At 40.8% G+C, this 16,402-nt stretch overlaps 1 protein-coding gene and 1 pseudogene across 1 annotated transcript; one reads left to right on the top strand and one right to left on the bottom strand.

Annotated features, from left to right (window-relative positions):
* Positions 1–251: 251 nt before the first annotated feature.
* Positions 252–10,841, bottom strand: LOC147316790 (glutathione hydrolase 5 proenzyme-like). The gene is made up of 10 exons (XM_086313338.1): positions 9,271–10,841; positions 6,991–7,168; positions 6,742–6,902; positions 6,367–6,513; positions 6,102–6,232; positions 5,049–5,224; positions 4,791–4,882; positions 1,521–1,627; positions 1,241–1,351; positions 252–1,154 (listed from the first exon to the last, which is right to left on the bottom strand). Exons 3-10 carry the CDS (start codon positions 6,818–6,820, stop codon positions 1,017–1,019), a joined length of 981 nt encoding a protein of 326 aa, XP_086169464.1. The 5' UTR covers positions 6,821–6,902; positions 6,991–7,168; positions 9,271–10,841; the 3' UTR covers positions 252–1,016.
* Positions 10,842–13,675: 2,834 nt separating this feature from the next.
* On the top strand, positions 13,676–15,434 carry LOC147316789 (ribosomal biogenesis protein LAS1L-like; annotated as a pseudogene).
* The last annotated feature ends 968 nt before the right edge of the window (positions 15,435–16,402 follow it).

Below are 16,402 nucleotides of genomic sequence, written 5' to 3'. Positions count from 1 at the left end.
GGGGAAGGGTGTTCATATTGGAGTGCAAAATTAAAACCAATGGAAGATGGACAAGAAAAGTTCAAAGCCATCAGGTCCTCAGTTTAGAAAAAAGAGAAAAGAAGAGGAGGAGAAACGAGCAAAAGATGCAGGTAAGCAGATGTGTCATTGAATAATGGCAGGTCATCCTGAAACAATCAGAATCAGAATACTTTATTAATCATAAACAGACAGGAGCTCAGACAGATACCGAGGTAAAAAGAAAACCTGCCTCACAAACTGCTTGTCAGATTAACTTTTACCCTGAGCACATCAGCAGAATTACCCACACTTTATAAGAGCAAAAACATAGCAGGATTAATGAAGCTCAAAATCTTAATATGAAAACTAAATATAAAAACATAATAATAAAAAACATTGGGTGGGGGCTGGGGGGTTAAACTACAAATCAATTGATAGATAACTTAGGTCTGCCCTAAAGTGTACCCTACTTTATCTCCCTTCTGGACTATCCAGTGGGCTAAAATCTACAAAGTAAACATGAATTTGATGAGACTTGAAAATATGAATTGTTTACTATAACCAAAGATTTCTGCAGTCAGTCTCAACCTGCTGGCCTGCTTTTTAGAAAGAATGCAGGTCAAAGAAACAGGCATGGGCTTCACATTTTGACCTGAAAGCTGTTTCCTTGTTTAGTCAATTCTATATGTATCAAAACCCAAAATAAACAAATATTTAGAAGGTCATATTGATTGTAAAAAAATTGAGGCGGATATCAACAGCAATCCCTACTTTTTTTAAAAATTACATTTCTAGTTTTTACAGTGCTATCTTTGCACATTTTTGCATGAAATTTGGGATTTAACTGATCTGATCGTTGCATTATGTTTTCAATATTACAAACTTTTTATACACATGAGCAAAGCATGAATGATCTATCAGTTAACAGACGAATATAGATTTACCAATGTTGTAGCTACAGCAGTGTCCATAACCTTAAGACCATGCTGTATAACTGACATCACTGACTCTTGGTCTCAGTAACCAGCAGCTTTGCCTTTTTTCCTTTCATCAGACCATGCAGAGATACAGCTGCCCGCCTTTTCCACAGCGTTGACTGTGTTGTAGAATTTTGCTATTTTATGTCCCAGAGCTTCAAGACCATCAACTACATCCTGCAGGGCAAAGAGGAGAGAGACTCAGATGGAACAAGAGAAGTAGAACTTATTAATTTATCATTTAAATACATTGAATAAATTACCTTTTCAAGCTTGGGTTCAGGTTTTACTTCACTTTTAGAGTCTACAAGAACAACAGGCGTAATAATTGCCTCCTTAAGGCTCTTTCCAAACCAAAGGTGGTTCATGAGCGCCTTGGAGAGAAAAAAAAATGAGATGAGAAAGTGATGATTACAGGATAAATTAGGGTGAAGAATCTTGTTGCTATGATGCAAGCTTTAACAGCAAAGACCAGCATCAGTCCACATCAATTTATTTTATTTAATATGTAACGGCACCTTTGTGTGTACCATGCATACATACCGAGGCCACAGCCGGTGGAATCGTTTCAGAACCAGACCCTCCAATCACCAGCGTCTTCGATGGAGACTTCAGCACAGATGGGGCCATATTGGAGGGAGGCCGCTCCCCTGAGAAATACAACAAAGACCTTGAATGACAAAACTAGAAAACAGAAATCAGTCTGTACACACATATCTGTGCATAAATCATTTACACAAATGTTTCATACACGAATCAGTTACTGTATTTTCATGCAGTATTTTCATACCTGAATTTTTTATACTCTACAACAGGGGTGTCAAACTCCCGGCCTCGAAGGCCAGTGTCCTGCAGGTTTTAGATAAGACTCTGGGTGAACACACCTGAATCAAATGATTAGTTCATTACCAGGCTTCTGGAGAACTCCAAGACATGTTGGCTGTATCCCAATTCAGGGTCTGCAGCCTTAAAGGCCGCATTTCAAGGCCGATTATGTTAAAGTGAATTGTTAAATGTTTGTCATTTTTATGCTTACCATTTCTACATTGTTTTAACTCTGTGATGAAAGAAATTATTTCTTCCCCCCTCCCCAGATTCTCGAGGTTCTGGGTGGGGGCTGTAGTGTTTTATCACAGGCACATCCTTGTGAAGGTCTGTTTGATGTTGGTAAACTTCCTCCCCTTTGTATGGCTTCACTTTGTTATCTAGGGTGAACCATGAATTGGGTGTGGGGGAGACTACCCTCTTTATGACCAAGGATGTTGCTCCTGCTTTTATGCTTTTATGACCCTTTTTGGTCAGCAGGAGAACACACACATACAGTGCCTTGTCTTTGTAACCAAGGGGGGTTATGAGGGGAGGTGTTTGTAAACTATTGTTTATTGTGTGAACGTTTTCAATAAAAGGCAGCGAGAGGAGGCCATCATCGGGGTCACTCGTAAGGAGATTCGAAGTGCGTTTCTGAGATACCGACGAGGCCTCCCTTGCAAGTAAATCGATTGATCGCTGTTGCCTTGTTTTTCTTTCACGGGAATAAGTCCTGGATACAGCAGGGTCTGAGTTTAGACCCAACAGATTACGTCACAGCGACGCGACGAAGGCTGTCCCAATTCAAAGGCTGCTCGAAATGCTGCCCTCAAATGCGTCCTTCATTTCCCTGAATTTTAAGGATGTGGCAGTGTAGACTTCGTGGCCCAACATATCCCATAATGCATAGCATGGCGGTGGGTGTCGATAATTTTGCCAAAAAAAAAAACGGCGGATGAGGGGCGCCCGAAGAGTAAACTTTAAGTAAGTACTGAATATTATGTCACTTATTTATGTGCAAATGTTTAATAACGAAGAACATTAAACATTACTGTTGGCCACATGTCGGCAAAGTTATGTGACATTAGTGACGTTTGTACTAACTTGGTTTTAAAGCCTTTACTTTAAAATATACGCCGTTCAATAGCTGAGCTTAATCTTACGGAGAATGATCAAAGCTCATGTAGAAACAAACAAACAAATGAACAAAAAGGTTTCTCCTTCATTCCTGTCAAACAAAGCTGTATGAAACGTTTCCAGCTGTTAGTATCATGGTTGCTAGGCAACCTGGGCAGCGCGACGGAGGCTAGACCGTCCCATTTCACAAGCCTCGCACTTCCGGCCTCAGCGGTCTTTGATTACGCGGCCCTTGTGGACCGTTAAGGCTGCGTACTTTAAGGCTGCAGACCCTGAATTGGGATACAGCCGCTGAGGAGGTAATTTATCTGTGTTTGATCAAGGACACATGTAAAATCTGCAGGACACTGGCCCTCAAAGCCTGGAGTTCGACACCTGTGCTCTACAAACAAGTTTAGAATTGCATCCGCCCATGCTTATCAACAAATGATGAAAGTGCACACACAACAAGTGAGTTATCTCTACTGAATCTGTATCAAACTAAAGTGAAATGTCTTTCAAAGTGCAGCTATTACTGAGACTCTGTCAGTGTGTTAGATTAATGTTTGAATGATGCTATGTCCAAACTGAATTATACAGAACCTTGAACACACTTGAATCAATATTATAGATCTATATATAGATTCATCCATCGATTATCTTCAGCTTATCCTTCTCAGGGTTGCAGGGGTGGTGGAGCCAATCCTAGCTACCATAGGGCGAGAGGCAGGGTAAACCGAGGTCAGGTCGCTAGCCGGATGCAGCGCTAACACAGAGAGACACTCGCATTCACACCTATGGGCAATTTAGATTCACCAATTAGCCTAACCCTACTAACTGCATGTCTTTGGACTGTGGGAGGATGCTGCAGTACCCAGAGAGAACTCACACAAACATGGGGAGAACATGCAAGCTCCACACAAGTGGGATCAAACTCAGGGCCTTCTTGCTATAAGGCAGGGGTGTCAAACTCAAATACACAGTGGGCCAAAATTCAAAACTGGAACAAAGTCGCGGGCTAACATTAATATTTATTGAAATATATTTATTCCTCCAGATATAAGAATGAATCTTTTCTTATGGACTCAAACACGTTTTGCTGAAAAACTGAATATGGAACAAACAAAGCTTAATACTAAACAATATATCTATTAGCTGTATAATACCAGTAGGCCAGCTCTAATAGTAATTTGGTATGGCTTTGCGGGCCAAATGTAATTAGGCTCCGGGCCAAATTTGGCCCGCGGGCCAGAGTTTGACACCTATGCTATAAGGCAACACCGTGCCAGTGTGCTGTCCTCTATATAATTTTAAATGAATATAAATATCCATATACCGTCAAATCACAATGGTACATTTATATCATAAGGTTAACCCACTTCAGTAGAGAGAAACCCCCAACAATAAGAAGAGCCCCTTATGAGCAAGTACTTGGTGACAGTGTGAAGGAAAAACTTCACACAACAACACGTTGACATGGAAACAGATTTTACTACAGCAGTAGTAAAACTGTGCCTGTTCTTGAACATTCAAACATTTTAGCAGGCTATGGTATTAAACAGAAAATGCAATTTTAGTCCAAATTCACATGATGTGTTTCAGTTTGGCAAAACATCGTGGAAATGATCAACAAGTTTAGTTTTTCCATGATCAACAAAATATGATGCATCACAATGAATTATGAAATGCCATTTTCTCCTCTCATTTCCTCAATGGCACTATTTTGCCATTATTAGAAATTACTTAAAGAAATATGTCCTGTCAGGAAAATAATTTCAGGAAAAAAATTTAACTCTTTGTGGTATTAGTTTTGAAATAATCCACCTTCCTCGTCTAATTACTTGTATTTCATAAATAATAAATGTAAAAAGCATCCTACTGATCTCTTACCAGGAGAGAAGCTATTAGCTCTACCACAGAAGTCAGACAGCTGGTTGTTGAGAATGATTCCAGTGCTTGGAGAGAGGACCCCGGAGCCGAATCTGTAAACAAAAAAACTAAACTAACTACAAAGCCAAGACACTCTTTGTAGTATAGAAATAGTCTAAAAATAAGTTCCTCCATAATCTCTTAAATCTTCAGTTTCAAGAAAGAAAAATATCTGATAGCTGGTTTCTAGCAGTGAAACAGAATGATGCAGGTACTGACTCATCGTTGATGCTGCTGGTGACAGACACAGCAGATCCATCTTCAGCCAGCACAGATACATGTGTGGTGCCGATGCTGTCCAGATACAAGTTGATGCCAGGATCACGAGTCTTGTCGCTGCTGATCAAGCTTCGTTTGCTGTCTGCAAAGCTATCCTGTGTCAGTTTCTTTGCCATCTGTGTGAAATACAGAGAATTAATAAAATGAATTAATAAAACTAAATAAATATGCACATTACAGAAAATACATTGCTGTCAAGAAATTTATAAAATTGGAGCCAAATGTTAACAGAATTTTGATCATTGATCCATCACTGATGTAAGATGAATGAATGAATGAATACTAGAGGTTATAATATTGGTTAGTGATCAAGCTCAACATATGACTGCCAAAGATAGAGTCTCTGAAATTCAGTCATCTGTGTGAACTACAGAGTATCTGAAAACATCACATTACACAAAATTATACTTATATTTAAATACTAAGATAATAATAACAATAATATATACATACTAAATTAAAGACAAATATTAAGCCAATTTAGGTTTATGTGCTTTTAAAACTTGTATTTATATGTATATGTTTTAAAAGCTACATCACTGCTCAGAATGATGCTGAAATGAAAATGCTGAGACTCAAAGAAATTCTTACAGCACTCTACTGGTTTTCTACACCCTTAGTGCTTCTATAAGAACTTTAATTGTAAGTAGCAGCCAGGTACTGATAATCAAATGCCCCTGATTGATCATTAACAAAGGTGAACACTTCTGTAAAAGCACTTTGTTAACACATAGTCACAATCTCAACCCAACAAATTAACCTAAAGTCCAACTGTGCAAAACTCAGAGATATTACAAAAAAACCTCAACTCATTATCAGTGTGCATAAACTGACTGTGGTGGGGTGTAGTTTGTGGATGAGCTGCAGGCAAGGGGCGGTTTGTTTTGTGTTTTGTGATGTGGTATTGTTACTTTTAATTGTTTAGTCACTTAAATAGAATCATTCTTTATGCAACAAAGCAGGTGCAAATCTGTAGGATTTTGAGATACTTACTTCATCTGAGCTGAAGTTTGGATCGCTGATATTTGTCTTTAATTCATTGGCAAATTTTAAAGCTTCAATATAACGGTGATAAAACAAAATCTTTTCATCAGTCGTCTTAGGTTCTGATTCCATTTTGTATCCTAAAAATATTTTAAAAAAAAATATTTTTTGGATTGAAAACATCAATTCTTAGTGTATCACATTTGTAAAGATTGATAAGGATCATTTTCCTATATGAATCAAACTCTACATGCTAGAAGCAACAATCAGGAACCTTTCATGATGTTGAGGATGAGGCTGAGGATGGCTCCTCCTGCAGGGGGCGGAGGGAAGTACAGTTTATACTCTCCCAAAGAAATATTCCACGCATCAGTCACTTTAGCTTCATACAATTCCAAGTCCTTCCATGTAAGTTTTCCTCCTGAGCAAGAACAGTGAAACAAATGATTCTGCTGAGTACAAATGAACACAATGAATTTCATAATCAAGACTTTGAATGGATCGAGACAGATCACAGTGTAGCCTGTGAGGGATCATGTTACAGTTTTCCAAAACCAATAGATTTTTGTAATTTGTAATTAGATCATTGTGCCTGGCAGACATAGAAAACGGTCAGAAAGAGAGCAGGATGAAACCCATCTGATAATACCTTCATTCTGTATGTCACTGGTTAAATTCTTTGCTATTGTTCCGTTGTAAAACACATCTGGTCCCTCGTTTGCGATCATCTCCAAAGTGTCAGCCAGTTTCTCAAATTTCACAGTATCACCGGTCTTAAGCAGGTTCCCATTTTTATCTAAATATAACTCCCTAAAAGACAAAGACAGTGAAATAAAGCTGAACCATTCATTGTTTGCTCTTTGTATTTTTGAAATCACATTGTGGGTGTATTTCATACCGTAGTGACGTGTTACCAATGCGTGGGATGTGTTGACCTTGGTAGTAAGGAATAGGGAATCCTTCTCTGGCTAATTTGATGGTCGGCTGAAAGAGGTCGGCCCACGGCAACTTCCCATAAAGCCGGTGTGCCGCTTCATAACCTCGAATTTCCCCAGGAACCCCAATCCATTTGCTACCTGGTTAGATAGATAATGGGTAGTCAGTGCTGGAAAGTCCCACATACATTTGCTCGTGTTTTAAGTAAACTGTAAGGTCCTGACCTTTAATGATCTGAGATGATGTCTGTTATAATTTGGTGCTTTGTAAATACTCTATTCTATTCTGCTCCATTTCAGAGGGAAATGTGTGTGTTTGTAACTGATTATGTTAGAGATAACATTTTGCATCTTACAGTTATTTTAAGTTTATTTCACTATATTTACACTATTTCTGGCTCAAAGAAGCATTTAGCATATCTTATATTTACTTTTCTTACTGTTTATGCAGCCTGTGTGCAGGAGTGTAGCACAGAACTCTGGGCCCCATAAATAAATGTTGTCTGTAGCCCCCTTTCTTTCCTTGATTCATCTTTCTCACACATATTCTAATGTCTAATTTCTTTATTTTTTAATGTCTGCCACAAGTGAACTGCTCCAACTACTCCCAGTTCTTATTGCTGTCCATCCCATACTCAAATGCTGTCAAAAGACGCTTCTTAACAGAGACTATGCTGATTCTACATATGGATCCACAGCTTCCCTTCAAAGTCAACACACTATAGACAATCAGGGAGTAATGCATGAAGGTCATTTGTACTCTGCTGACAGGAACATATGGGACAGGGACATGTGCATCCACAGCAGCCTGTGTCTCTGGCCCCACTTTAGCATCTCACAACATTTCCAGCTTCACCTCCACAGACAGATAATCTGCCAGGGAACGAGTGGAGATTAGCCAAATTAGAAACAATGACTGATAAAGATGGACTTGTGAGGAGAGTTAAGATTTGTCCTGGGGAGGAATTAACATTAATTGAAGACCAGAAAATGGGAAAGATGGGACAGCATTCTGGCAAGCTGTCTATTGTTGAACAGCCCATTCAGTAACTGATCTTGCTCTTAGAAGCTGTTTAATGCGACGATTATATCTATATCTGGCCACAACCAGGCTCTACCACAGGTCGACTGGGTCTACCTTTTTTTTCCCTGTTAGTCAGCATGTTATCCTCAGTAGCCTTTTTTCCTTTATTGATTTTATTGACAGCTTTTTGTCTACATGAGGTGCAGGAACAGTCTGCAGAACAAGGGAAATCATACTTCTTACTCCTCTCAAAGGGAACAAGGTGGGATTTTACATCTTTTAGAAGCTTCTCAAATGTGATCATCAGCAGAGATCTCATTCCATCTGATTTAACTGATTTATTTATTCCATATCACTGGTTTATTTCCCAATTCTCTCACCACCCAAAGAGATTGAGCTGTAAGAGAAATCAGTCTGTTAAACTACAAAAAAAATCTGTGAAAAGAAAATGTTTTTGTTCTTCTGCTTCTTTTATCTGGAAATACAACCTAATCCTGGTCCAGATTGCAAATGCTTGAGTACTCCTTGTGATTTTAAAGCTTGAACGGGTCTTGGTATCACTCATTTAAATGTCAGAAGTCTTCTTCCCAAACTTGATTTCATGAAAATTTGGATGAAAGAGTTATATACTGATATTCTTACATTATCAGCAAAGTGGCTTACAAAATCGGTTACTGACAAAGACATTGCAATAACGCGCTATAATCTTTTCCGTTGCGACCGCACCAGAAAGGGTGGCGGTGTTGCAATTTACGTAAAAAACAAATTCCATGTTACTGTCCAATCATCAGTATCTGTTTGTAAACAGTTTGAACTTCTTGCCCTCAAGCTCTAACTTTTGAAGGGCTATTTTATTACCATTGTGGGCTGTTATAGACCCCCCTCAGCTAGTAGTGAGGCTTTAGTTTCACTTAGTGAAAAACGATCTACTTTAGATTTTAATGAAATTGTGCTGCCTGGAGATTTCAACTGGGACTGGTTGTCTTAGGGTTAGGGTTAATTAATCTAAACTCGCTTTGTGAAACCGAAAACCCAGAGTTTTCGTTAACTCAGGGTATACTTACTCAGAGTTTGCACTAAACCGGCTTCCTGAAATAGGGCCCAGGGCTCGTCGGGGGAGCTACTTAGGAGAATGTTGGAGCTCCCACTGGCGTGGGATCATTGAGTTATCGTACCAAGTTAGTGTGTGTCAGTATATGTCAGTGCTGTTCGTATATACCTGCCGAGGGTTAGTGTTGACGGCTGCTTCTATGGTTTCCCTGCAGGAGGAAGAGTGGTCCAGAAAGGCAGCACGCACGGGGTGTGCGGAAACACAACAGCAGGGAGCACGAACACAGACGTCGGAGGGAAGCACGCACACGGGGTTCAAGGGAGCAACGGGGAGTTATTGTGTTTACAGCTTTTCACTGTAAATAAAGAGCACTGTTTGCATCGCAGAGTCTGCGTTTTGGGTCCTCCTTTCCCCACATCCCCACGGTCTGCCAGCCAGACCATGACATCAGCTCTCCAGTCTACTCAAAAAAAGGGATGCCAGAAAAACCAAATCTGAAGCGGACTGGCTGATTTTTAGACAGCTCAGAAACCGTTCAACTTCCTTAATTTAAAAGGCCAAATCAGAATTCTATCTTTCAAAAACTACTAAACATCTGAACGATCCTAAGAAATTCTGGAAAATAATAAAATCTTCTTATGGAGACATAACTACAAATGAGATGCCAGCCTTTGTCGTAAAAGACTCCTGCACCTTAATGGAGAAATGTGATATTCTAAACTGCTTTAATGAGCTTTTTCATTCTTCAGGATCTCTATTTGAATCTTTATATCCAGATTTAAAACAGCTTAATCAACAGGAGGCTCTCTCTGCAACCACTCAAACTGAATCTTTGGTCCAACCCTTCAGTTTTTCTCCACTAAATGTTTTTGAGGTCCACAGGGCTTTAAATCTGTTGGATCTAAATAAATCTGCAGGACCAGATCAACTTGATCCTTATTGTCTTAAGTTGGCTGCAGATTTTATAGCAGAACCACTAACTTACATTTTTAATCTTAGCCTCTCGAAAGTGAGATCCCTGTAATACAGAAATCTGCCTGTGTTCTCCCTTTGCTGAAAAGAGGTGATCCTTCAGATGTTAATAACTACAGGCCCATATCGAAATTGTGTGTTCTAGCAAAAGTTCTAGATTCAGAGTTTAGCTGTTCATTAGTGAACAACTGAAAGACTTTTTTGACAAAAATTCAGTTCTTTCCAACATCAGTCAGGATTCAGAAAACAACACAGCACACTAACTGCTGCTATTTAAGTGGTTAATGACATCATTGATTCAATGGACTGCAAACTTCCTCTTTTCTCCCAGTATCCAAGTATCCAAAGAAGTTCCACAGGGCTCCATATTAGAGCCATTGTTCTTTTCTCTTTACATAAACAACCTTTGTGATAATTTGTCAAATGCTGCATTTCATCTTTATGCAGATGATACAATTATCTATTGTTCATCTCCTTCACCAACCCTGCAATTTCTGCAGTCTGCCTTTGATGTTTTTCAGTCCCATTTAACCCAACTTAAGTTGGTGTTAAATCGATAGAAATACAAGTTCGTGTTATCCTCAAATGGCAAAGAGTTGTTAGCTACATCTCCTAAGATTACAACAATTCAAGGAACTGAAATTGAAATGGTCACATCTTACAAGTATCTAGGGATCATTATAGATCAGAATTTGTCATTTAAAACTCAAATTCAAAGGCTTGTGTCGAAGTTAAAACTAAAACTAAGTTTCTTTTTTAGAAATCAATCCTGTTTCTCCCTCCAAATGAGAAAACACTTGATTCATGCAACTTCTTTACCTTTAATGGATTTTGGTGACCTGCTTTTTATTTTTTAATGCACCTGCTCACTACCTAAAGAGGTTGGATACTGTGTACCATTGTGCTTTACTTTTTATTACTGGTTATGGAAATTGTGTACATCATTGTTCTTTGTATGCTGCTGCTAAATGTCCATCTTTCCATATTTGTAGACTCTCCCATTGGTTGATGTTTATCTATAAACCTCTCTTTGGGCTGGTTCCATCTTATTTATGTGTTTATATGTGTAAAAACCACAACCAATACAGCCTTCATTCGCACAATATCATACAATTGATTGGCCCAAAAATCAGTGGCGTGTCTAGAAAATTTTTGTTGGGGGGGCCAGGTAGGGGCACAGATTTGGAGAAGGGTGGCAGATTTAATTGGCAGATAATGTTTTTAAAAAAAAATTCTACCAACCCTTAACCATAATTCAATAATCCTATAAACCTAATAACCAAATGCACTTTTAACTCTTATTAGAATGAGATTTTAACCACTACGGTGCAAAGTTTTTAGATACTGCGTTGATAAAGTACAAGAGATACAATCAGTGCTTTGTCAGTGTTTACTCAGCATTCAAGGACAGCAATATTTGCATAGTATTTTTACTGACATATACTGCACATATGTTTTGGGCAAAAACATTTTTGAATATTAAAATACGAACATTTGTAGCAAACAATTGACAAATTAGCCATTCCAATGCAAAACTTTCTCTGCCTGTTAAAAAAAAGAAGATAATCTTCTCACAAACTGGTGTTTGATTTTGAAACAGGAAAAAAGTGGAGAAACAACTGAAAAGACTAATATTTGAATAAAACCTGAAAGCAAGTAAATACTTTCTATGCTGCCTTATGGTAAACTTTGGTAATATTGATAAAGAACAACACTGGCTGATGATGAAATACATTCAGCTGGCATGGTGACACTGCCAGTATAACCTGCAGGGCTGGACTGGGACAGAAAATCGGGCATTTTGACTACAGACCGACCCACCAGGTATTAAAGCCATAAAGCCTTTGAATGAAAACAAACCCTGTTGTGACAGTGATGTACAGTCTTTTTGGTATATGTATGATTTCTATACATTTTACGCCAGATAAAAACTTTGGTTGTAAGATTTAGATAATTATTTAATAAAAGCTAGATATTTTAAATGAGAATAGGAAAGAAAAGTATTTCTTTGTGCCCCCTTTCCCTGTTAATGCCCTACCTGGCCCCCTGGCAAAACTTTGCTAGACCCGCCCCTGCACAGTTACCAGCTGTCAGCTACATAAAAAAGGATCCTGGTGGGTGGTCTTCACGTTTCCCTCTCACCAGATATCCAAACCGACATCATGACCAGCAGCTTTACAGCTGTGGCTCCAGCAAACATCAGCTGATACTAGAAATTAATATTAAATAAATTCTAACAACAGCCGATCAAGCTTAAACGTGCTGCTGTTGTTTAGCGCGACATCTGCTGGTTTTGTCTTTCTGGCGCAAAGTGGGCGATAAACAAACAAGAGAGAAAAGCCGATCAGCTGATCATCGATCAGTTTCATGATTGAAGTAGCAACAGGAGAGGGAGGATGAGAGAAGAGGCAGCTGTGCAGCGTAAAGACAGAATAAATCCAGCTTTGTGTCTTTTTCTATTCTAGCTGAAGTTCGGGACAAACTGCGTCTCTTCTCAGCTCAATACGAAACGTGTAATATTTTCTCTGATTGAGGGACCATTCCATTTTTTTAAGGAGCCGTTGGCAACTCTACTAACTAACCTTATGAATAAAATAAAGTTCACTATCAGTAACATCATAGCAACCGAACAGCTGTATAAAAACTCCAAGCTGGCTAGAACGCAGTATGAGTTATTGCAACTGACAGTAAAAAGTCAGCACAACGAAAATAAACTCCACCTAAACTTAGTTCATATCTGACCCAGATAGACTGCAGGTCATAACTTCTTACCTGAAGTTCAGTTCACCTGACACTCGGACTGGCGGCTGCCTCGGGGCTCTCCTCCTGCCTCCCCTTCCCTCATCCACCTGCTGCCTCTGTGGAAGCCCCGCCATAGCCACCACCAAACAACGGAGTTATTTCTACACATCGACCTGCATCTGGCCAATCCACCACCTCTCATTGTTCATGCCGTTACAAAAAAAATAAAAAAATAAGTCAAATAAGCGATGGCCAGTCCAGCTATGTTAACCTGCAACCAAATCTGCAGCTCCATACAGCAATGTTACGACTTAGATTACATCTTATAACTCATAACTCTTATGTTAGCTCCCCTCTGTAGCATACTGTCTGAAATATTCCACGGCTGCAATAATTCTTTAAGTGTTATTTTTTCCTTGGTATTCTAATTTCGCCGAAGTTTACTAAACTCAACAAACTTAATATTACTTACCGGGACATTTATTCTGTCCTCATTTTCTTTCACCGAAAAATTGTTTCCTGCAGTGACGTCTTTCGTGCTTGGCTCTCCTACCTTTGCTAACGTGATGCACATAGCGCAGAAGCCGATGCTGCATTCACTTACACTCGGATATCTGAGCGTCACCGTGAAAACATAATCGGACATTTGATATTTGATTGAATTTTATTGTTTTGCCTTTGGGGTGGCACCTGGGGTGGCCAGTCTGGTTGGGGGGGTGGCCTGTGCCCCCCCAGGCCACCCCGCTGGACACGCCATTGACCATAGCCAAAGAAAGCTCGTTTATGACCAGCATCATGTAAATAAGCGCTCTGTAGAACCATCGCTCCATCCTCCAATCCAGCAGGTGGCGTCAGCGTGCCCGCAGGGTGAACGTCAGCCACAAACGAAGCCGAAGAAAACGTTAGCGTCATTTCCTGGTTGCTGTGCGACAAGCAACTGTAAAACTCGAAGCTCTGAACGCGGTCCTCTGTCATATAAATCTGCGAGTGGTCTCTGCGTGAGGCGAGCGGCTTTTCCCGGTGAGTGAGAGATTGAGCGTGAGGTCCGGAGCGCGCACAATGAATAAAAAGGGCTCTGAGAAAACACGCCATGTGGTAGCCTGGCTTAACAAAGCGGAGTGGGATCAGGTTCGGGACTACCTTTACTCGATGGACTCCTCTCTGCAGAGGTTTGCGTTAGAGAGGATATCGGCTTGGAGGGCCAGGTGCGCTGATAGTTTTCCCGTGGCCGTGGACTGCACAGCAGACCTCGTGCGCTGCCAGGTGCGGGACCGGTCCGGACAGCTTACCGGAGATGACTTGACCCTGATGTACGGGACGGCCCTGGTAAGATTTGTTAATCTTATCACGGATCGCCAGCAGGGGAGAAAGGCCCAGCCGCTGAGGCAACTGGCTGGAAACTTGAACATCCCCGAGTGGGTGGTGGATCTGAGGCACGAAATCATGCGTGGGACTCTTCCTTCTTTGAAATGGTGCCGAAAGGGATGTAAGGTGGCCCTGGAGTGGCTCCAGCAGGAGTTTTGGTCCAGACAGCTGGGAGGAGGCCCCGATGAGCAGCTCGTTGCCAGGCAGAAAGAAGTGGATGCCTGCAGAAACGCTCGGGAGCTGCTGATCTCTTTTCAGAAGGACCAGTACCAAGCTTTTGATGATGGGTCTCCTGAAGACAAGGGGAAGAGCTTGTGGCAGGCCCCCTTAGCAGACATGAGTTCGTTGCTGGGTGAGATCAAGCAGTTTGCACTGGGGTCCAGGGAGCTGTTGATTGATGTGCTGCTGGAAGACGGTTTTCTTGTTCCTACCATGGAGCAGCTGGAAGCATTAGGCTGTGCAACATCTGACAGTGCCAGTCCCACTGAGCCCAGAGTCCCACAAACCTTCCTGCGCTTTTGGCTGCCCCTGCTAAAGATGCTTAACTCTTCGTCTTTCATTCACCTCTTCCTGGAGAAGCTCTTTGTGGAACTGAAGCTGCTCAGCAAAGAGCCCAACGGTCACAGGTGTTTCTATATTTCTGCATGGATTTCAGAAGTCTTCCTCTGCAACAACAACAAATTTGAATATCATTTTGAGACAAGGTTGCAGAAGAAAGCCAGAATGAAGGACAGGATTTTCATCGACCGCATCAAGCTGAGGTGGCAGCAGCTTCTCTCTGCATGTCTGGATGCCCCCTGCATCAGCACACCTCACCTGATCCAGCTAGTCCTGGATGACATGGAGCATCCCCCCCCTCAGGAAACCAGAGAGAAGCTGTTCCAGCTCTGCTCCATCTACACACAGACAGAGCGCTCAGAGGCCAGCACACCTCTGCAGCAGCAGCAGCCCATATATACTGTGAGTATGCTGCTGGACCAGATGCAACACTCCTCACCGATGGACTCGGAGAGAAGTGAGGACCGCAAATGGGCAGACGTGCAGGCTGAAAGAGCACTTGCCCTCAGACACGTAGCAGCATCCCCGGGGCCTCGGCTCCAGCCCGGCCAGCTGAGGGCCTCCTCTGGAGCAACAGCGAGCTCAACAAACTGAAATGTGGACTGAAGCTTTTTTAAGTTACTTGTGTTATTTTTGTTACTTGTGTTATTTTTTGTTTTATGTTAAATGGTAAATGTTTTATGTTAAGCACAAGATTGTTGTTGTTGTTGTCATTCCAGCCTCCGCTGACTCTTGTTGTGCTAGAAGCAGTTTTGAAGCAAAAATACAATATTCAGAAGACAAAATGTTGTGGAATTTTAACCATGAGCACAGTGCAGGTTCAGCAGTTGTGATTGTTTCTGTCCAGTCGAGCTCGTTAACTAAACATGTTGGCAGAAGCAGAAATAAAACTTTCAGAAGACAAAATGTTCTGATTTAAAGAAGGACCAAAGGAAGGAAAGCATAGGTTTTGATTAAGTCTGATAAACTAGAATTATAAGGTATTGTTACATTAAAAGGAGCAAAATGAAATAAAAAGGCTATATCAAAAACAGGTTATAACATAGGAAATGTGAGGTTTTAAAATGAAGTTAGTGTCAGCGTTTTAAGAGAGTGGTAAAATGATGAGTAACGTTGAAGAATATATATAAATACAAGTCTATAAGTCAAGAACATAATTAGGATAAGGCTTTTGATTAAAGAGTCCCAACTATGATAAGTTAGGGAGATGCAGGAAAAGGTGTTTTGTTTCCTTTGCAGAAGATCTCGGCGACCACAGGGGGTGAGGATCCTGGAGGCCCGAGGCCGGATGGACCACAAGAGAGGGTCAGAGCGAGGACACAATGTATTGCGACCTCTGGTGTACCAGAGGTCGAGAGAGGGCGTGTGGAGCAGGGAAATTATTTTACTGCTATTGTTAAATAATCGTCATCGTCACCATTGCATTAATAATATAATCTGCAGCATTGATATTGCATTCAGAGGTTTAAACAGTGTGTGTCTTTCAGAAAGACTAAGTTGCAGAAAGTTTGCATTAATGAAAGCAGAGTCTAAGTTATTCTGAGGAGCAGGTTAGACGAGGCTATTTGATGAGCCTCTGGTCTGGTGGAAGGTCAGAAGTGCAACGGGTGAGATGAGAGAGCATTTGAGGACGACATATACACACACACACTTAGTTAGAGAG

Source organism: Aulonocara sp. 'chitande type north' Nkhata Bay, linkage group LG12, assembly GCF_057382095.1.
Source record: "Aulonocara sp. 'chitande type north' Nkhata Bay isolate Kocher_YH1m ecotype deep benthic linkage group LG12, A_spYH_male_GT1.1, whole genome shotgun sequence".
Lineage (NCBI taxonomy): Eukaryota > Metazoa > Chordata > Actinopteri > Cichliformes > Cichlidae > Aulonocara > Aulonocara sp. 'chitande type north' Nkhata Bay.
Note: the sequence above shows the minus strand (reverse complement) of the source record. Positions and strands in the feature narration are given on the sequence as shown.

Excerpts from the sequence above, each read along its gene's own strand:
- LOC147316790 (XM_086313338.1), bottom strand. The coding sequence starts at position 6,820 with ATGATCGCAAACGAGGGACCAGATGTGTTTTACAACGGAACAATAGCA. Across the intron at positions 5,225-6,101 it reads CAAACTTCAGCTCAGATGAA|ATGGCAAAGAAACTGACACA; the intron begins GTAAGTATCTCA and ends TATTTCACACAG. Across the intron at positions 1,352-1,520 it reads TTCCACCGGCTGTGGCCTCG|GCGCTCATGAACCACCTTTG; the intron begins GTATGTATGCAT and ends TTTCTCTCCAAG.